This window comes from Gobius niger (assembly GCF_951799975.1).
Source record: "Gobius niger genome assembly, contig: SCAFFOLD_169, whole genome shotgun sequence".
NCBI classification, from domain to species: domain Eukaryota; kingdom Metazoa; phylum Chordata; class Actinopteri; order Gobiiformes; family Gobiidae; genus Gobius; species Gobius niger.
The window spans coordinates 20,801-42,834 of record NW_027639306.1 but is presented as its reverse complement, the minus strand read 5'-3'; the positions used below and the strand labels follow the sequence as shown (position 1 = coordinate 42,834).

Sequence of the window (22,034 nt, the reverse complement as noted above, 5' to 3'; positions counted from 1 at the left end):
CCCCCCCAACTCAAACTTTTAATGTTTGACTTTACTAATCCAGACAAAGATGCTTCAATGCAGGATCATTTAATGTACGCCTGAAAATGATGAATAGCCTTAACCGTTTCCAATAGAAATGTAAAGCTCATATGTTATTAACAGTAGCTAACCTAGCTGCTCACTCTCCTCTACAAACATTTAGCAAACACTAAATCCATCTCAGACGTTCCTGTCAGTCACTAATTACGCCTTTATCTGACTCAGTTGTGTTAACGTGTGTTTAGTGTGTTGTGTTAAAGTGTGTTAAAGTGTGTTGTGTTAACGTGTGTGTGTGTTAACGTGTGTGTTGTGTTAACGTGTGTGTTGTTGTTGCAGGTGGAGGACGTGGACGACCCGGTGGAGCCTGATCGCGGTGGTGAGCGTCGCCTTTCACTGACTCAGCACTTTCTCCTTAAGTCGCCGCATCTGCAGCGACTCAGCAGGACTGAAGAGCGAGTCAGCGCTTTCACACAGATCATGTGTGGATTTACTTCCCACGGTTTTAGGGCTGAACCATTTTGCCAAAGATTTCGGTTTTATTGAGATTTTCCGCTAATAACTTTTTGTTGCTACAATTAAATATTTACAACTGATTTAATAAAGTCTTACTTACTCTTAAATCCTTTATAATCACATGGAATATAATTACAAAATAGTCCACATACTCATTTACATAGTTTCCAATAAACTTATATTGAATTGTTTTTTTTGTATAAAGCCTAAATAGTGTCTTTGCTCGTGTGTTTTACTCAGTGGTTGTGAACAGCGTTAATTTCGTCGACTAAAATATTGAGTCTTAGTTTTAGTCAAAGTGATGTTTTTGTGACTAAAATTGGACTAAAAAATGACGAAAAATTTACAAAAAATGTACGAAAAAATGGTGAAAAAGTGGTAAAAAATTGATAAATATTTGACAAAAAAATGACAAAAATTCAACAAAAAAGTGACAAAAACTCAACAAAAAAGTGATAAAAATTTGACAAAAAAGTGACAAAAAAGTGACAAAAATTCAACAAAAAACTCAACAAAAATGTGACAAAAACTCAACAAAAAAAAGAAAAAAATTCAACAAAAAAGTGACAAAAATTTGATAAAAATGTGACAAAAACGAAAAATTCACAAAAAAAGTTACAAAAATGAGTTGAAAACCCCCAAAAAATGATGGGAAAAAAAATGTGATGACGTGAGGAACAAGATCCATTCAGACGAGTTTTGTAGATCTTTCAAATGAGGCGTCACACTGGCCTACAGGATTTGGGTAAAACTAAAGTAAAAGTTTCTCATGAGACTAAAACTGTGACTAAAATGTCCAGATATTTGAGTCGACTAAAATCAGACTAAATAAAAATGAAAAGGAGAGACTAAAATCATCCAAACTTGTGTTGAGCGTCTGAAAGAGCCTCAGATCATGTTAAAGGATCAGCTCTGAGCTTTGTTCATGTGGAGCAGAAACATGAAGCAGAGGAACAACATTAAATATGATTAGAATCAATATTATCAATGCAAAGTCCACTCAATTAGTCTGACATTTACTTGCAATTTTAGTCGACTAAAACTAGAGTAAAAATGGGGATGAAATTTTCTTTTTTTTGTGTCATTTTTTGTCATTTTTTTGTCATTTTTTGTCACATTTTTTGTCACATTTTTTGTCTTTTTTTTGTCATTTTTTGTCATTTTTTCTATTTTTTTGTCATTTTTTGTCACATTTTTTGTCATTTTTTTGTCACATTTTTGTCATTTTTTTGTCATTTTTTGTCATTTTTTTGTCACATTTTTTGTCACATTTTTTCTCTTTTTTAGTCATTTTTTTGTCACATTTTTTGTATTTTTTTTGTAATTTTTTCTTTTTTTTTTCTCTTTTTTAGTCATTTTTTGTCACATTTTTTGTATTTTTTTTGTAATTTTTTCTTTTTTTTTTTGTCATTTTTTTGTCATTTTTTTGTCTTTTTTGTCATTTTTTGTCATTTTTCTCTTTTTTTGTCATTTTTTGTCACATTTTTTGTCTTTTTTTTGTCTTTTTTTTGTCTTTTTTTTGTCAAATTTTTTGTCTTTTTTTTTGTCATTTTTTGTCACATTTTTGTCTTTTTTTTGTCTTTTTTTGTCAAATTTTTTGTCTTTTTTTTGTCATTTTTTTGTCATTTTTTTCTCTTTTTTTGTTATTTTTTTGTCACATTTTTTGTATTTTTTTTGTATTTTTTTCTTTTTTTTGTCATTTGTCATTGTCCACTCAATTAGTCTGAAATTTACTCGACTAAAACCAGACTAAAACATCGCGTTGTGTAATATCGCGATAAAATTGCAAATGCGATTAATGGTTCAGCCTACAGGGTTAGTTTCCTTTAACCCCCCGGCCTAACCATACTCTCCACATCGGCTTTACCCCAAACCACTTCTCAACAGCCTAAAGGCCAGAGTTACGCCTCATTTGAAAGCTAAGACCTGCAAAACTGGTGGTGACTTTTGTTGTGTTTTCGTCTCTTCTTTTGTCTCGTCTTCACAGGTGTTGTTTTTTGTTTCTCTCTTCATCGTGTTTTTGTCGCTCTTTTGTTGTGTTTTTCTGGCTTTTTTCTGCGTTTTCTCCTTGGTTTTGTCACTTTGTTTTCCCTTTTTCTTCACTCTTCTTTTTGACTCTTTTTTTTAAAAGAAGCTTTTAGATTTGGGTAAAGCCGAACTGGAGACAATGCGCTCGGTTCAGGCGGGGGGTCAGAGGTTAAAACTTTGGGAAAGAAATGGGAAAATGTTGAGAAAAAAATAATAAAAATAAGGATGAAAACGTGAAAGAAATCTCCCACAGGTCAAATATTACTCCAGTAAAAGTACTTCAGTCAGATTACTCCTGAAGTATTTCCTGTAGAAAGTACTAGTTAAATACTCGTACCATCTCTAAACCTTCATAAGTAATAAATAAGTAGTGCGAGGAGGCGGAGCTTCAGCCCGAGTGATTTCAGTGGCTCTGAGGTGGACGAGCTCAGGAATAATCAGCTGACCTGAGTGGGCGGAGTTTGTAAAATCCTGCTTAAGTATTCAAAGTATTCAGTCCAAATCGGTTTAAATAAGTGTTTGAAGAGGCCGGATTCCTCTGTGTGCGGCGACAGCGCCCCCTGCTGTTCACAAGACTGTGCTGAGTCCTGTTTAGGGATGTGTTAAATCAGGGGTTCCCAAACTTTTTGGCTGGGACCCCAAAAATGTCCACGTAAACAACTCGGGACCTCCGTTATATAAAGTTACTGCCTCTTGTGCTACTTTAGGTCAGAAAGAACATTTTAAGATGTGTTTAAGCTTTTGAATAACTGAAAGAGTTTCACAAATTATATGATGATTATGTCAGGGCTTCTCAACCTGGGGCGGGACCCACTAGGGGGTCGCGAGACAAATGTTGAGGGGTCGCCAGAGCATATAGATAAAAATATATATTTTAATATTATTATTATGGCATCGTAGCAAACATGCTGTTTTACCAGGGGGCCGTTATTTGTTCTAATTTTAATTCTTTTTTTTTTAGCCATTGTTTTTTCTTTGTTTTTAAGAGTTGTATAGTTTAACCTCTTAAACTCCCGCCTGAACCGAGAGGAGCTTTTTCCTCACGTCATCACATTTTTTTTTCCAGCAGTTTTTTGTTGGGTATTCAACTCATTTTTGTAATTTTTTGTCACATTTTTGTCATTTTTGTCATTTTTTTTGTCATTTTTTTTTGTCACATTTTTGTCATTTTTTGTCACATTTTGTCATTTTTTTGTCACATTTTTGTCACTTTTTTGTCATTTTTTTTGTCATTTTTTTGTCATTTTTTTGTCATTTTTTTGTCACATTTTTGTCATTTTTTTGTCACATTTTTGTCACTTTTTGTCATTTTTTTGTCATTTTTTTGTCACATTTTTGTCATTTTTTTATCACATTTTTTATCACATTTTTTGTCACATTTTTGTCACATTTTTTGTCACATTTTTGTCACATTTTTGTCACATTTTTGTCATTTTTTTGTCATTTTTTTGTCACATTTTTGTCATTTTTTTGTCACATTTTTGTCATTTTTTTGTCACATTTTTGTCATTTTTTTGTCATTTTTTTGTCACATTTTTTGTCATTTTTTTGTCACATTTTTGTCATTTTTTTGTCATTTTTTAGTCACATTTTTGTCATTTTTTTGTCACATTTTTGTCATTTTTTTGTCACATTTTTGTCATTTTTTTGTCACATTTTTGTCATTTTTTTGTCACATTTTTGTCACATTTTTGTCATTTTTTTGTCATTTTTTTGTCACATTTTTGTCATTTTTTTGTCACATTTTTGTCATTTTTTTGTCACATTTTTGTCATTTTTTTGTCATTTTTTTGTCACATTTTTGTCATTTTTTTTGTCACATTTTTGTCATTTTTTTGTCATTTTTTTGTCACATTTTTGTCATTTTTTTGTCACATTTTTGTCATTTTTTTGTCATTTTTTTGTCACATTTTTGTCATTTTTTTGTCACATTTTTGTCACATTTTTGTCATTTTTTTGTCACATTTTTGTCATTTTTTTGTCACATTTTTGTCAATTTTTTGTCATTTTTTGTCACATTTTTGTCACTTTTTTGTCATTTTTTTGTCATTTTTTTGTCACATTTTTGTCATTTTTTTATCACATTTTTTATCACATTTTTTGTCACATTTTTGTCACATTTTTTGTCACATTTTTGTCACATTTTTGTCACATTTTTGTCATTTTTTTGTCATTTTTTTGTCACATTTTTGTCATTTTTTTGTCACATTTTTGTCATTTTTTTGTCACATTTTTGTCATTTTTTTGTCATTTTTTTGTCACATTTTTGTCATTTTTTTGTCACATTTTTGTCATTTTTTTTGTCACATTTTTGTCATTTTTTTGTCACATTTTTGTCATTTTTTTGTCACATTTTTGTCATTTTTTTGTCACATTTTTGTCATTTTTTTGTCACATTTTTGTCACATTTTTGTCATTTTTTTGTCATTTTTTTGTCACATTTTTGTCATTTTTTTGTCACATTTTTGTCATTTTTTTGTCACATTTTTGTCATTTTTTTGTCATTTTTTTGTCACATTTTTGTCATTTTTTTGTCACATTTTTGTCATTTTTTTGTCATTTTTTTGTCACATTTTTGTCATTTTTTTGTCACATTTTTGTCATTTTTTTGTCACATTTTTGTCATTTTTTTGTCACATTTTTGTCATTTTTTTGTCATTTTTTTGTCACATTTTTGTCATTTTTTTGTCACATTTTTGTCATTTTTTTGTCATTTTTTTGTCACATTTTTGTCATTTTTTTGTCACATTTTTGTCATTTTTTTGTCATTTTTTTGTCACATTTTTGTCATTTTTTTGTCACATTTTTGTCACATTTTTGTCATTTTTTTGTCACATTTTTGTCATTTTTTTGTCACATTTTTGTCAATTTTTTGTCATTTTTTGTCACATTTTTGTCACTTTTTTGTCATTTTTTTGTCATTTTTTTGTCACATTTTTGTCATTTTTTTATCACATTTTTTATCACATTTTTTGTCACATTTTTGTCACATTTTTTGTCACATTTTTGTCACATTTTTGTCACATTTTTGTCATTTTTTTGTCATTTTTTTGTCACATTTTTGTCATTTTTTTGTCACATTTTTGTCATTTTTTTGTCACATTTTTGTCATTTTTTTGTCATTTTTTTGTCACATTTTTGTCATTTTTTTGTCACATTTTTGTCATTTTTTTGTCATTTTTTTGTCACATTTTTGTCATTTTTTTGTCACATTTTTGTCATTTTTTTGTCACATTTTTGTCATTTTTTTGTCACATTTTTGTCATTTTTTTGTCACATTTTTGTCACATTTTTGTCATTTTTTTGTCATTTTTTTGTCACATTTTTGTCATTTTTTTGTCACATTTTTGTCATTTTTTTGTCACATTTTTGTCATTTTTTTGTCATTTTTTTGTCACATTTTTGTCATTTTTTTGTCACATTTTTGTCATTTTTTTGTCATTTTTTTGTCACATTTTTGTCATTTTTTTGTCACATTTTTGTCATTTTTTTGTCATTTTTTTGTCACATTTTTGTCATTTTTTTGTCACATTTTTGTCACATTTTTGTCATTTTTTTGTCACATTTTTGTCATTTTTTTGTCACATTTTTGTCATTTTTTTGTCAATTTTTTGTCATTTTTTGTCACATTTGTCATTTTTTTTGGTCAAATTTTTTTTGTTTTTTGTCATTTTTTTGTCATTTTTTTGTCAATTTTTTGTAATTTTTTCGTCTATTTTTTATCACATTTTTGTCACAATTTTTGTCATTTTTTTGTAATTTTTTTGTCACATTTAAAAAATTTTTTTTAATTTTTTCGTCCATTTCTTGTGACATTTTTGCCACTTTTTCATCCATTTTTCGTCACTTTTTTGTCACATTTCCGTCATTGTTTTCGTCTCAGTTTTGTCGCCATTTTCACAGCTTTTTTCCAGGAGCTTTTGGATTGGGGTAAAGCCAAACTGGAGAGACTGTGCTCGGTTCAGGCTCGGTTCAGGCAGGGTTAAAGTCCCTGTGTTTCCCATGGTCTGACCCGGGTGGGGGTCACGATCCTATTTAACTGTTATAATGGGGGTCGCGGCTCCGAAAGGTTGAGAACCCCTGGATTATGTGATGACGCTCAAAAATAAACTAAAGAACAGTCGCGTTTTTATGTCATCTTGAAATCTGGGGACCAAAGGCCTCGCGACCCCCACTTTGGGAACCACTGTGTTCAACGATACATGTCTGGTATCGAAAACAAGCAAGTGTCGAGAGCAGGAACCGAAAAGTAAAATCATATTCAAGTTTTGATGCTGTTCATCAAAATTTAAAAGGGAAAAAAGTGAAAAACAGCTAAAAAAAAAAAAAAAAAAGGAAACATTTTGGGAGGAAACACGAAGTCGTCCTGGGGAAAATGTAAGAAAACATTTTGAAAAACCAAAGTGTTTTTTGGTCTTCCTGGGGTCACACAGTGAAGTTGTGTAAATCAAACCAGTGATGCAAATGTTGAATAAATTAAATGGAAGGTAAAGGAATAAACTAGTTTAGTACAGGTATCGTTAAAGTATCGTTAAAGTATTGTTAAAGTACCGCAGCCCTCGTCCTGCTGCTGAGGCTCAGAGTGACGGTGGGCCCCGAGTCTGACTGGGCCTCACAGTCTCACACTTTAAACTTATTAGACTTTACTTTTATATAAGCAGGAGTTTTATGTTTCCTGTTACACAAGTGAACTGAGAGAAGTTCCTAGTTTTCTGATTCTGGTTGTGATTGTGATTGTGATTCTGGTTGTGATTGTGATTGTGATTCTGGTTGTGATTGTGATTCTGATTGTGATTCTGATTGTGATTCTGGTTGTGATTCTGGTTCTGATTGTGTCCAGGGCCGGACTCTGAGAGGGACATCTACATGAGGTTCATGAAGTGTCACAAATGCTACGACATCGTCCCCACCAGCTCCAAACTCGTGGTGTTCGACACCACGCTGCAGGTACGAGACTGGACTGGGTCTGGACTGGACTGGACTGGACCTGGACTGGACTGGACTGGACTGGACTGGACTGGACTGGACTGGACCTGGACCTGGTCTGGACCTGGACCTGGACTGGACTGGACTGGACCTGGACCTGGTCTGGACCTGGACCTGGACTGGACTGGACTGGACCGGGACTCAGGCTCTTCTCTGTTCCAGGTGAAGAAGGCGTTCTTCGCTCTGGTGGCGAACGGCGTCCGAGCGGCTCCTCTGTGGGAAAGCAAGAAGCAGAGCTTCGTTGGTAGGACTTTAGTTCATTATGGAAGGAGGAGACGCTTCAGGGAGACTGAGGAACTGAGGAACCTCTGCTGATCCCAGACAGAACATCAGGACAAATGTATCAGTGACACAATCTAAAGAACCAGGGTTAAATGTGTGTTTTTAGTTTAGGAATAAACGAGTTATTAGTGTAAAGTTTCTAATTGCTCCTGGTTGGAGGCTCGGATCTGATCAGATCTTTGGATTCAGGATTAAACCTGGTGAAGGGAGTTTTCAACCTCTGACCCCTCGCCTTTAACAGAGCACATTATCTCCAGTCGGCTTTACCCAAATCTGAAGCTTCTGGACTGGAGTTTACAGCTGACGGGCCAGAGTACGGCCTCGTTTGAAAGCTAAGAACTGATTTGACGTGTTTTCGAAGTTTTTTTTTGTCTCAGTCTTGTTGATTTTTTTCGTGCTTTTCCATCACTCTTTCCGGTGCGTTTGTGTCGCTCTTTTGCCACTTGTTTTGCCTGTAGATTTGGGTAAAGCTGTGGAAATGTGCTGGGTTAGTGTGGGGGTTAAGAGTGACCCTCAGGGGGCGGGGCCTAACGCAGCTGTGTGTTTGCAGGGATGTTGACCATCACAGACTTCATCAACATTCTGACCCGATACTACAAGTCTCCCATGGTCAGTTTGAACTCACAGCTCCTCCCTCACAGGTCACGTGATCCATGTCACGTGATCCATGTCACGTGATCCATGTCACGTGATCCATGTCACGTCTGCATCACGTGATCGTTTCTGTTCCAGGTCCAGATCTACGAGCTGGAGGAGCACAAGATCGAGACGTGGAGAGGTACTGACCTGGGGGGGGCGCTGTAGAGTCGCCGCCCATTGGCACACAGTGTTAACGGCTGCAGTACCACGTGTGGCCTCATGAGGATTGTTTTGTTTCAGAGCTGTATCTACAGGAGACGTTCAAACCTCTGGTCCACATCTGTCCAGACGCCAGGTCAGTCCTGCAGAGTCACTGTGGAGACTTCACCAGGTGTAGATGTAGAGTCTCTACAACAGAAGCTCCTCGTGATGTTTCTGGTCTTTGTAACGGTGGTTCTTCTTCTGCGTCTCAGTGTTTTCGACGCCGTCCATTCTCTGATCAAACACAAGATCCACCGTCTGCCGGTGATCGACCCGGTCAGCGGGAACGCCCTGTACATCCTCACGCACAAGCGCATCCTCAAGTTCCTGCAGCTGTTCGTGAGTACAAGGACCACAAGGACCACGAATTTTTGTCAATTTTTTTAAATTTTTGTCAATTTTTTTTTTTTTTTTTTAATTTTTTAATCAAATTTTTGTCAATTTTTTTTTTTTTTTTTAAATTTTTTAATCAAATTTTTGTCAATTTTTTGTAATTTTTGTAATTTTTTCGTCTATTTTTTGTCACATTTTTTGTCAAATTTTTGTAATTTTTTTGTCACATTTTTAAAAAAAAATTGTCATTTTTTCGTCCATTTCTTGTGACATTTTTGCCACTTTTTCATCCATTTTTCGTCACTTTTTTGTCACATTTCCATCATTGTTTTCGTCTCAGTTTTGTCGCTATCGAGTACAAGGACCACAAGGACCACGAGTACCACACGTACCACAAGGACGACCACACGTACCACGAGTACTATGAATACCACAAATACCTCTGTTACTGCGGCAGTTTAAAGGCAGTGCTACGAAATATTAATGACATGTATGTACACTTCTGGTTTGTCCTCCCTGGTAATGTCCCCCCCCGCCCCCCCCCTGTCTCTCCCCCTGCCCCCCCTGTGCCTCCCCCCCTGCCCCCCCCGCCCCCCCCGTGGTCAGGTGTGCGAGATGGCGATGCCTGCCTTCATGAAGCAGAGTCTGGAGGAGCTGGGCGTGGGCACCTACACCAACATCGCCTTCATCCACCCGGACACGCCGCTCTACACCGCCCTGAGCGTGTTCACCCACCGCCGCGTGTCGGCGCTGCCCGTGGTCGACCACAGCGGCAAAGTGGTCGACATCTACTCCAAGTTCGACGTCATCGTGAGCCACGTTTACTGTAAAGTATCGGAAACGGAAAAGTATCGGAAACGGAAAAGTATCGGAAACGGAAAAGTATCGGAAACAGAAAAGTATCGGAAACAGAAAAGTATCGGGAACAGAAAAGTATCGGAAACGTAAAAGTATCGTAAATAGAAAAGTATCGGATCAGAAAAGTATCGGAAACAAAAGTATCGGAAACAGAAAAGTATCAAACAGAAAAGTATCGGAACAGAAAAGTATCGGAAACAGAAAAGTATCGGAACAGAAAAGTATCGGAACAGAAAAGTATCGGAAACAGAAAAGTATCGGAAACAGAAAAGTATCGGAAACAGAAAAGTATCGGAAACAAAAGTATCGGAAACAGAAAAGTATCGGAAACAGAAAAGTATCGGAAACAGAAAAGTATCGGAAACAGAAAAGTATCGGAAACGGAAAAGTATCGGAAACAGAAAAGTATCGGAAACAGAAAAGTATCGGGAACAGAAAAGTATCGGAAACGTAAAAGTATCGTAAATAGAAAAGTATCGGATCAGAAAAGTATCGGAAACAAAAGTATCGGAAACAGAAAAGTATCAAACAGAAAAGTATCGGAACAGAAAAGTATCGGAAACAGAAAAGTATCGGAACAGAAAAGTATCGGAACAGAAAAGTATCGGAAACAGAAAAGTATCGGAAACAGAAAAGTATCGGAAACAGAAAAGTATCGGAAACAAAAGTATCGGAAACAGAAAAGTATCGGAAACAGAAAAGTATCGGAAACAGAAAAGTATCGGAAACAGAAAAGTATCGGAAACGGAAAAGTATCGGAAACAGAAAAGTATTGAAACAGAAAAGTATCGGAAACAGAAAAGTATCGGAAACGGAAAAGTATCGGAAACAGAAAAGTATTGAAACAGAAAAGTATCGGAAACAGAAAAGTATCGGAAACAGAAAAGTATCGGAAACGGAAAAGTATCGGAAACAGAAAAGTATTGAAACAGAAAAGTATCGGAAACAGAAAAGTATCGGAACAGAAAAGTATCGGAACAGAAAAGTATCGGAACAGAAAAGTATCGGAACAGAAAAGTATCGGAACAGAAAAGTATCGGAAACAGAAAAGTATCGGAAACAGAAACGTATCGAAACAGAAAAGTATCGGAAACAGAAAAGTATCGGAACAGAAAAGTATCGGAAACAGAAAAGTATCGGAAACAGAAAAGTATCGGAACAGAAAAGTATCGGAAACAGAAAAGTATCGGAACAGAAAAGTATCGGAACAGAAAAGTATCGGAAACAGAAAAGTATCGGAAACAGAAAAGTATCGGAAACAGAAAAGTATCGGAAACAGAAAAGTATCGAAACAGAAAAGTATCGGAAACAGAAAAGTATTGAAACAGAAAAGTATCGGAACAGAAAAGTATCGGAACAGAAAAGTATTGAAACAGAAAAGTATCGGGACAGAAAAGTATCGGAAATAGAAAAGTATCAAACAGAAAAGTATCGGAACAGAAAAGTATCGGAAACAGAAAAGTATCGGAAACAGAAAAGTATCGGAAACAGAAAAGTATCAAACAGAAAAGTATCGGAAACAGAAAAGTATCGGAAACAGAAAAGTATCGGAAACAGAAAAGTATCGGAACAGAAAAGTATCGGAAACGGAAAAGTATCGGAAACAAAAGTATCGGAACAGAAAAGTATCGGAAACAAAAGTATCGGAAACAGAAAAGTATCGGAAACAGAAAAGTATCGGAAACAGAAAAGTATCGGAAACAAAAGTATTGTAAACAGAAAAGTATCGTAAACAGAAAAGTATCGGAAACAAAAGTATCGTAAACAGAAAAGTATCAGAAACAGAAAAGTATCAGAACAGAAAAGTATCGTAAATAGAAAAGTATCGGAACAGAAAAGTATCGGAAACAGAAAAGTATCGGAAACAGAAAAGTATCAAACAGAAAAGTATCAAACAGAAAAGTATCAAACAGAAAAGTATCGGAAACAGAAAAGTATCGGAAAAGAGAAAAGTATCGGAAACAGAAAAGTATCGGAAACAGAAAAGTATCGGAAACAGAAAAGTATCAGAACAGAAAAGTATCAGAACAGAAAAGTATCAGAACAGAAAAGTATCGGAAACGGAAAAGTATCGGAAACAGAAAAGTATCGGAAACAGAAAAGTATCGGAAACAGAAAAGTATCGAAACAGAAAAGTATCAGAACAGAAAAGTATCGGAAACAGAAAAGTATCGAAACAGAAAAGTATCGGAAACAGAAAAGTATCGGAAACAGAAAAGTATCGGAAACAGAAAAGTATCGGAACAGAAAAGTATCGGAAACAGAAAAGTATCGAAACAGAAAAGTATCGGAACAGAAAAGTATCGGAAACAGAAAAGTATCGAAACAGAAAAGTATCGGAAACAGAAAAGTATTGAAACAGAAAAGTATCGGAACAGAAAAGTATCGGAACAGAAAAGTATTGAAACAGAAAAGTATCGGGACAGAAAAGTATCGGAAATAGAAAAGTATCAAACAGAAAAGTATCGGAACAGAAAAGTATCGGAAACAGAAAAGTATCGGAAACAGAAAAGTATCGGAAACAGAAAAGTATCAAACAGAAAAGTATCGGAAACAGAAAAGTATCGGAAACAGAAAAGTATTGGAAACAGAAAAGTATCGGAACAGAAAAGTATCGGAAACGGAAAAGTATCGGAAACAAAAGTATCGGAACAGAAAAGTATCGGAAACAAAAGTATCGGAAACAGAAAAGTATCGGAAACAGAAAAGTATCGGAAACAGAAAAGTATCGGAAACAGAAAAGTATCAAACAGAAAAGTATCGGAAACAGAAAAGTATCGGAAACGGAAAAGTATCGGAAACAGAAAAGTATCAAACAGAAAAGTATCGGGAACAAAAGTATCGGAAACAGAAAAGTATCGGAAACAGAAAAGTATCGGAAACAGAAAAGTATCAAACAGAAAAGTATCGGAAACAGAAAAGTATCGGAAACAGAAAAGTATCGGAAACAGAAAAGTATCGGAAACAGAAAAGTATCGGAACAGAAAAGTATCGGAAACAGAAAAGTATCGGAAACAGAAACGTATCGAAACAGAAAAGTATCGGAAACAGAAAAGTATCGGAACAGAAAAGTATCGGAAACAGAAAAGTATCGGAAACAGAAAAGTATCGGAACAGAAAAGTATCGGAAACAGAAAAGTATCGGAACAGAAAAGTATCGGAACAGAAAAGTATCGGAACAGAAAAGTATCGGAAACAGAAAAGTATCGGAAACAGAAAAGTATCGGAAACAGAAAAGTATCGGAAACAGAAAAGTATCGAAACAGAAAAGTATCGGAAACAGAAAAGTATTGAAACAGAAAAGTATCGGAACAGAAAAGTATCGGAACAGAAAAGTATTGAAACAGAAAAGTATCGGGACAGAAAAGTATCGGAAATAGAAAAGTATCAAACAGAAAAGTATCGGAACAGAAAAGTATCGGAAACAGAAAAGTATCGGAAACAGAAAAGTATCGGAAACAGAAAAGTATCAAACAGAAAAGTATCGGAAACAGAAAAGTATCGGAAACAGAAAAGTATCGGAAACAGAAAAGTATCGGAACAGAAAAGTATCGGAAACGGAAAAGTATCGGAAACAAAAGTATCGGAACAGAAAAGTATCGGAAACAAAAGTATCGGAAACAGAAAAGTATCGGAAACAGAAAAGTATCGGAAACAGAAAAGTATCGGAAACAAAAGTATTGTAAACAGAAAAGTATCGTAAACAGAAAAGTATCGGAAACAAAAGTATCGTAAACAGAAAAGTATCAGAAACAGAAAAGTATCAGAACAGAAAAGTATCGTAAATAGAAAAGTATCGGAACAGAAAAGTATCGGAAACAGAAAAGTATCGGAAACAGAAAAGTATCAAACAGAAAAGTATCAAACAGAAAAGTATCAAACAGAAAAGTATCGGAAACAGAAAAGTATCGGAAAAGAGAAAAGTATCGGAAACAGAAAAGTATCGGAAACAGAAAAGTATCGGAAACAGAAAAGTATCAGAACAGAAAAGTATCAGAACAGAAAAGTATCAGAACAGAAAAGTATCGGAAACGGAAAAGTATCGGAAACAGAAAAGTATCGGAAACAGAAAAGTATCGGAAACAGAAAAGTATCGAAACAGAAAAGTATCAGAACAGAAAAGTATCGGAAACAGAAAAGTATCGAAACAGAAAAGTATCGGAAACAGAAAAGTATCGGAAACAGAAAAGTATCGGAAACAGAAAAGTATCGGAACAGAAAAGTATCGGAAACAGAAAAGTATCGAAACAGAAAAGTATCGGAACAGAAAAGTATCGGAAACAGAAAAGTATCGAAACAGAAAAGTATCGGAAACAGAAAAGTATTGAAACAGAAAAGTATCGGAACAGAAAAGTATCGGAACAGAAAAGTATTGAAACAGAAAAGTATCGGGACAGAAAAGTATCGGAAATAGAAAAGTATCAAACAGAAAAGTATCGGAACAGAAAAGTATCGGAAACAGAAAAGTATCGGAAACAGAAAAGTATCGGAAACAGAAAAGTATCAAACAGAAAAGTATCGGAAACAGAAAAGTATCGGAAACAGAAAAGTATTGGAAACAGAAAAGTATCGGAACAGAAAAGTATCGGAAACGGAAAAGTATCGGAAACAAAAGTATCGGAACAGAAAAGTATCGGAAACAAAAGTATCGGAAACAGAAAAGTATCGGAAACAGAAAAGTATCGGAAACAGAAAAGTATCGGAAACAGAAAAGTATCAAACAGAAAAGTATCGGAAACAGAAAAGTATCGGAAACGGAAAAGTATCGGAAACAGAAAAGTATCAAACAGAAAAGTATCGGGAACAAAAGTATCGGAAACAGAAAAGTATCGGAAACAGAAAAGTATCGGAAACAGAAAAGTATCAAACAGAAAAGTATCGGAAACAGAAAAGTATCGGAAACAGAAAAGTATCGGAAACAGAAAAGTATCGGAAACAGAAAAGTATCGGAAACAGAAAAGTATCAGAAACAGAAAAGTATCAGAAACAGAAAAGTATCAGAAACAGAAAAGTATCAGAAACAGAAAAGTATCGGAACAGAAAAGTATCAGAAACAGAAAAGTATCGGGAACAAAAGTATCGGAAACAGAAAAGTATCGGAACAGAAAAGTATCGGAACAGAAAAGTATTGGAAACAGAAAAGTATCGGAACAGAAAAGTATCGGAAACGGAAAAGTATCGGAAACAAAAGTATCGGAACAGAAAAGTATCGGAACAGAAAAGTATCGGAAACAAAAGTATCGGGAACAAAAGTATCGGAAACAAAAGTATCGGAACAGAAAAGTATCGGAAACAAAAGTATCGGGAACAAAAGTATCGGAAAAAGAAAAGTATCGGAAACAGAAAAGTATCGGAAACAGAAAAGTATCAGAAACAGAAAAGTATCAGAAACAGAAAAGTATCAGAAGAGAAAAGTATCGGAACAGAAAAGTATCAGAAACAGAAAAGTATCAGAAACAGAAAAGTATCGGAACAGAAAAGTATCGGAACAGAAAAGTATCGGCAACAAAAGTATCGGAACAGAAAAGTATCGGAACAGAAAAGTATCAAACAGAAAAATATCGAGAACAGAAAAGTATCGGAACAAACTAAACAAACTAAAACTAAACAAACTAAACAAACTCTGCTTTGTCAGAACAAACTAAACTAACTAAACTAACTAAACTAACTAAACAAACTAAACTAACTAAACTAACTAAACAAACTAAACAAACTAAACTAACTAAACTAACTAAACAAACTAAACAAACTAAACTAACTAAACTAACTAAACAAACTAAACTAACTAAACTAACTAAACTAACTAAACTAACTAAACTAACTAAACTAACTCTGCTTTGTCAGAACTTGGCGGCCGAGAAAACCTACAACAACCTGGACCTGACGGTGACGCAGGCGCTGAAGCACCGCTCGCAGTACTTCGAAGGAGTCCTCAAGTGTCACCGGCTGGAGACGCTGGAGACCATCGTGGACCGCATCGTCAAGGCCGAGGTCAGACTCACAGACCTGCTCCCACCGGGTCTGGACCAGGTCTAGACCTGGTTTAGACCTGGTTTAGACCTGGTTTAGACCAGGTTTAGACCCACTATGACCCAGGTTAGACCCACTATGACCCAGTATAGCTGCTGGAGACCATCGTGGACCGCATCGTGAAGGCCGAGGTCAGACTCACAGACTCTGCTACCACCGGGTCTAAACCAGGTCTAAACCAGGTCTAAACCAGGTCTAAACCAGGTCTAAACCAGGTTTAGACCTGGTTTAGACCTGGTTTAGACCCACTATGACCCAGTATAGATGCTGGAGACCATCGTGGACCGCATCGTCAAGGCCGAGGTCAGACTCACAGACCTGCTCCCACCGGGTCTAAACCAGGTCTAAACCAGGTCTGGACCTGGTTTAGACCTGGTCTAGACCCACTATGACCCAGGTTAGACCCACTATGACCCAGTATAGCTGCTGGAGACCATCGTGGACCGCATCGTGAAGGCCGAGGTCAGACTCCCAGGAGTATGACCTGTTACCACCGGATCTAGACCCGGTCTGGTTAAGACCTGGTTTAGACCTGGTTTAGACCCGGTTTGGACTCGGTTTGGACTCGGTTTAGACCTGGTTTAGTCCTGGTTTAGACCTGGTTTAGACCTGGTTTAGACCTGGTTTAGACTGCAGTCCCCCTCATACTGAGATATTCATGTTTGTGGACGTTCTGACCCGTCCTGTCCGGCTGGAGCTCCGTGAGGATTAAAGGTCTTGAACGTGCTCCTCAGGTTCCTCTGCTCCTCAGGTTCACAGGCTGGTCCGTGAGGATTAAAGGTCTTGAACGTGCTCCTCAGGTTCACAGGCTGGTCCGTGAGGATTAAAGGTCCTCAGGTTCCTCTGCTCCTCAGGTTCACAGGCTGGTTCGTGAGGATTAAAGGTCTTGAACGTGCTCCTCAGGCTCCTCTGCTCCTCAGGTTCACAGGCTGGTCCGTGAGGATTAAAGGTCTTGAACGTGCTCCTCAGGCTCCTCTGCTCCTCAGGTTCACAGGCTGGTTCGTGAGGATTAAAGGTCTTGAACGTGCTCCTCAGGCTCCTCTGCTCCTCAGGTTCACAGGCTGGTGGTGGTGGATGAAGAATCCAAGATCGTGGGCATCGTCTCTCTGTCGGACATCCTCCAGGCGCTGGTCCTCATGCCGGCAGGTCAGACACAGAAAAGTATTTTCACAATAAAAGCACTATAGTGCAACTTAATAGGGATTTTCACAATAAAAGCAGTATAATGCAACTTAATAGGGATTTTCACAATAAAAACACTATAATGCAACTTTATAGGGATTTTCACAATAAAAGCAGTATAATGCAACTAAATAGGGATTTTCACAATAAAAGCACTATAATGCAACTAATAGGGATTTTCACAATAAAAGCACTATAATGCAACTAAATAGGGATTTTCACAATAAAAGCACTATAATGGAACTTAATAGGGATTTTCACAATAAAAACACTATAATGCAACTTAATAGGGATTTTCACAATAAAAGCATTATAATGCAACTTAATAGGGATTTTCACAATAAAGACACTATAATGCAACTCAATAGGGATTTTCACAATAAAGACACTATAATGCAACTCAATAGGGATTTTCACAATAAAAGCACTATAATGCAACTCAATAGGGATTTTCACAATAAAAGCACTATAATGCAACTCAATAGGGATTTTCACAATAAAAGCACTATAATGCAACTTAATAGGGATTTTCACAATGAAAGCATTATAATGCAACTTAATAGGGATTTTCACAATAAAAGCACTATAATGGAACTAAATAGGGATTTTCACAATAAAAGCACTATAATGCAACTTAATAGGGATTTTCACAATAAAAGCACTATAATGCAACTAAATAAGGATTTTCACAATAAAAACAATATAATGCAACTAAATAGGGATTTTCACAATAAAAGCATTATAATGCAACTTAATAGGGATTTTCACAATAAAGACACTATAATGCAACTCAATAGGGATTTTCACAATAAAGACACTATAATGCAACTCAATAGGGATTTTCACAATAAAAGCACTATAATGCAACTCAATAGGGATTTTCACAATAAAAGCACTATAATGCAACTCAATAGGGATTTTCACAATAAAAGCAATATAATGCAACTAAATAGGGATTTTCACAATAAAAGCATTATAATGCAACTTAATAGGGATTTTCACAATAAAGACACTATAATGCAACTCAATAGGGATTTTCACAATAAAAGCACTACAATGCAACTCAATAGGGATTTTCACAATAAAAGCACTATAATGCAACTCAATAGGGATTTTCACAATAAAAGCACTGTAATGCAACTTAATAGGGATTTTCACAATAAAAGCAGTATAATGGAACTAAATAGGGATTTTCACAATAAAAGCACTATAATGCAACTTAATAGGGATTTTCACAATAAAAGCACTATAATGCAACTAAATAGGGATTTTCACAATAAAAGCACTATAATGCAACTTAATAGGGATTTTCACATATAAAGCAGTATAATGCAACTTAATAGGGATTTTCACAATAAAAGCACGATAATGCAACTTAATAGGGATTTTCACAATAAAAGCACTATAATGCAACTAAATAGGGATTTTCACAATAAAAGCACTATAATGCAACTAAATAGGGATTTTCACAATAAAAACACTATAATGCAACTTAATAGGGATTTTCACATATAAAGCAATATAATGCAACTAAATAGGGATTTTCACAATAAAAGCAGTGTAATGCAACTAAATAGGGATTTTCACAATAAAAACAATATAATGCAACTAAATAGGGATTTTCACAATAAAAGCACTATAATGCAACTTAATAGGGATTTTCACAATAAAAGCAGTATAATGCAACTTAATAGGGATTTTCACAATAAAAGCACTATAATGCGACTTAATAGGGATTTTCACAATAAAAGCACTATAATGCAACTAAATAGGGATTTTCGCATATAAAGCAGTATAATGCAACTTAATAGGGATTTTCACAATAAAAGCACTATAATGCAACTTAATAGGGATTTTCACAATAAAAGCACTATAATGCAACTTAATAGGGATTTTCACAATAAAAGCACTATAATGCAACTTAATGAGGATTTTCACAATAAAAGCACTATAATGCAACTTAATGAGGATTTTCACAATAAAAGCACTATAATGCAACTTAATAAGGATTTTCACAATAAAAACACTATAATGCAACTTAATAGGGATTTTCACAATAAAAACACTTTAATGCAACTTAATAAGGATTTTCACAATAAAAACACTATAATGCAACTTAATAGGGATTTTCACAATAAAAGCACTATAATGCAACTAAATAGGGATTTTCGCATATAAAGCACTATAATGCAACTTAATAGGGATTTTCACAATAAAAGCACTATAATGCAACTAAATAGGGATTTTCGCATATAAAGCAGTATAATGCAACTTAATAGGGATTTTCACAATAAAAGCACTATAATGCAACTTAATAGGGATTTTCACAATAAAAGCAGTATAATGCAACTTAATAGGGATTTTCACAATAAAAGCACTATAATGCAACTTAATGAGGATTTTCACAATAAAAGCACTATAATGCAACTTAATGAGGATTTTCACAATAAAAGCACTATAATGCAACTTAATAAGGATTTTCACATATAAAGCACTATAATGCAACTTAATAGGGATTTTCACAATAAAAGCACTATAATGCAACTTAATAGGGATTTTCACAATAAAAGCACTATAATGCAACTTAATAGGGATTTTCACAATAAAAACACTATAATGCAACTTAATAGGGATTTTCACAATAAAAGCACTATAATGGAACTTAATAGGGATTTTCACATATAAAGCACTATAATGCAACTTAATAGGGATTTTCACAATAAAAGCACTATAATGGAACTTAATAGGGATTTTCACAATAAAAACACTATAATGCAACTTAATAGGGATTTTCACAATAAAAGCACTATAATGGAACTTAATAGGGATTTTCACATATAAAGCACTATAATGCAACTTAATAGGGATTTTCACAATAAAAGCACTATAATGGAACTTAATAGGGATTTTCACAATAAAAACACTATAATGCAACTTAATAGGGATTTTCACAATAAAAGCACTATAATGGAACTTAATAGGGATTTTCACATATAAAGCACTATAATGCAACTTAATAGGGATTTTCACAATAAAAGCACTATAATGCAACTTAATAGGGATTTTCACAATAAAAACACTATAATGCAACTTAATAGGGATTTTCACAATAAAAGCACTATAATGCAACTTAATAGGGATTTTCACAATAAAAACACTATAATGCAACTTAATAGGGATTTTCACAATAAAAGCAGTATAATGCAACTTAATAGGGATTTTCACATATAAAGCACTATAATGCAACTTAATAGGGATTTTCACAATAAAAGCACTATAATGCAACTTAATAGGGATTTTCACAATAAAAGCACTATAATGCAACTAAATAGGGATTTTCACAATAAAAGCACTATAATGCAACTAAATAGGGATTTTCACAATAAAAACACTCTTATGCAATTATGACTTTTTAAAAAACTTTTATGCAATTTTTGCAATTTCTGCATTAGTCGCCTACGATTCCGCAGTCAATGTTCTCGTTTACATTTAGGACATTTCTTCACTTGCTTTTTTCTGTCTCTCAGGTTTGGGACGAAAGGAAAGTCTCCCGTCTCAGACACCGAACCTGGAGACGGCTCTAGAGCGAGGAGACGAGGAGGCAGGAGCTAAAGAAGGAGAGGAGGAGGCAGGACAAGGAGCTAAAGAAGGAGAAGAGGAGGCAGGACGAGGAGCTAAAGAAGGAGAAGAGGAGACAGGAGTTAAAGAAGGAGACGAGGAGGCAGGACAAGGAGTTAAAGAAGGAGACGAGGAGGCAGGAGAAGGAGCTAAAGAAGGAGAGGAGGAGGCAGGAGCTAAAGAAGGAGAAGAGGAGACAGGACAAGGAGTTAAAGAAGGAGAGGAGGAGGCAGGACAAGGAGTTAAAGAAGGAGAAGAAGAGTCAGGACAAGGAGCTAAGGAAGGAGAAGAGGAGGCAGGAGTTAAAGAAGGAGAGGAGGAGGCAGGACAAGGAGTTAAAGAAGGAGAAGAGGAGGCAGGACAAGGAGCTAAGGAAGGAGAAGAGGAGGCAGGAGAAGGAGCTAAGGAAGGAGAAGAGGAGGCAGGAGAAGGAGCTAAACAAGGAGAAGAGGAGACAGGAGCTAAGGAAGGAGAAGAGGAGGCAGGAGAAGTAGTTAAAGGAGGAGACGAGGAGTCAGGAGAAGGAGTTAAGGAAGGAGAGGAGGAGACAGGACGAGGAGCTAAAGAAGGAGAAGAGGAGGCAGGAGAAAACAACAACCAAGGAAACACAGAAGCAGAGAGAGGAGACGTGGAGGAGACAAATGAGGAAGCAATGGAGGCAGGACAGGAGGAGCTGAGGGAGGGGGAGCCAGGAACTGCTGAAGAGGAGGAAAAGAAAGAGGAGGCAGAGGAGGAGACAAAAGAGGAGGCAGAGGAGGAGACAAATGAGGAAGCAATGGAGGCAGGACAGGAGGAGAGGAGGGAGGGGGAGCCAGGAACTGCTGAAGAGGAAGCAGAGGAGGAGAAAAAAGAGGAAGTAGACGAGGAGACAAAAGAGGAGGAGACAAAAGAGGAAGTAGAGGAGGAGACAAAAGAGGAAGTAGACGAGGAGACAAAAGAGGAGGAGACAAAAGAGGAAGTAGAGGAGGAGACAAAAGAGGAGGAGACAAAAGAGGAAGTAGACGAGGAGACAAAAGAGGAGGAGACTAAAGAGGAGGAGACACGCGAGGAGGCCGAGCCCGAGGAAGCTGTGGATCAAACGGAGGAGCAGGAAGTGGAGGAGGACAGAGCACAGGAGGCGGAGTCATGATCTGTGTAGTTTTAGTTCAGCTTCCTGCGGGGGGCGCCGCTGAGCTTCGGTTTTCACTTTTCTCCTGATCGTTTCCTGTCGTTTCTAAATGAGTGACATCACCGCGTTTTACTCAAAGCTAATGAAGACAAATGAATCTTCTCTCTTTAGATCCAGGTGTTGATGCTGTCGGTCCACATCTGCACAGCGCCACCTGCTGTTCATACAGTGTCAC

General features: G+C 36.0%; 1 protein-coding gene across 1 annotated transcript; it reads left to right on the top strand.

Moving 5' to 3' along the window:
* Nucleotides 1-335: 335 nt before the first annotated feature.
* Nucleotides 336-21,820, top strand: LOC306982589 (5'-AMP-activated protein kinase subunit gamma-2-like; the record flags this gene model as incomplete). Its single annotated transcript, XM_079583054.1, has 14 exons — nucleotides 336-394; nucleotides 7,403-7,509; nucleotides 7,711-7,792; nucleotides 8,381-8,439; nucleotides 8,563-8,608; nucleotides 8,710-8,764; nucleotides 8,883-9,009; nucleotides 9,610-9,813; nucleotides 15,706-15,852; nucleotides 16,944-17,037; nucleotides 20,601-20,681; nucleotides 20,742-20,773; nucleotides 21,020-21,688; nucleotides 21,728-21,820. The coding sequence occupies exons 2-14, from the start codon at nucleotides 7,429-7,431 to the stop codon at nucleotides 21,818-21,820; spliced, it is 1,770 nt and encodes a 589-aa protein (XP_079439180.1). The 5' UTR covers nucleotides 336-394; nucleotides 7,403-7,428.
* Between the last annotated feature and the right edge of the window lie 214 nt (nucleotides 21,821-22,034).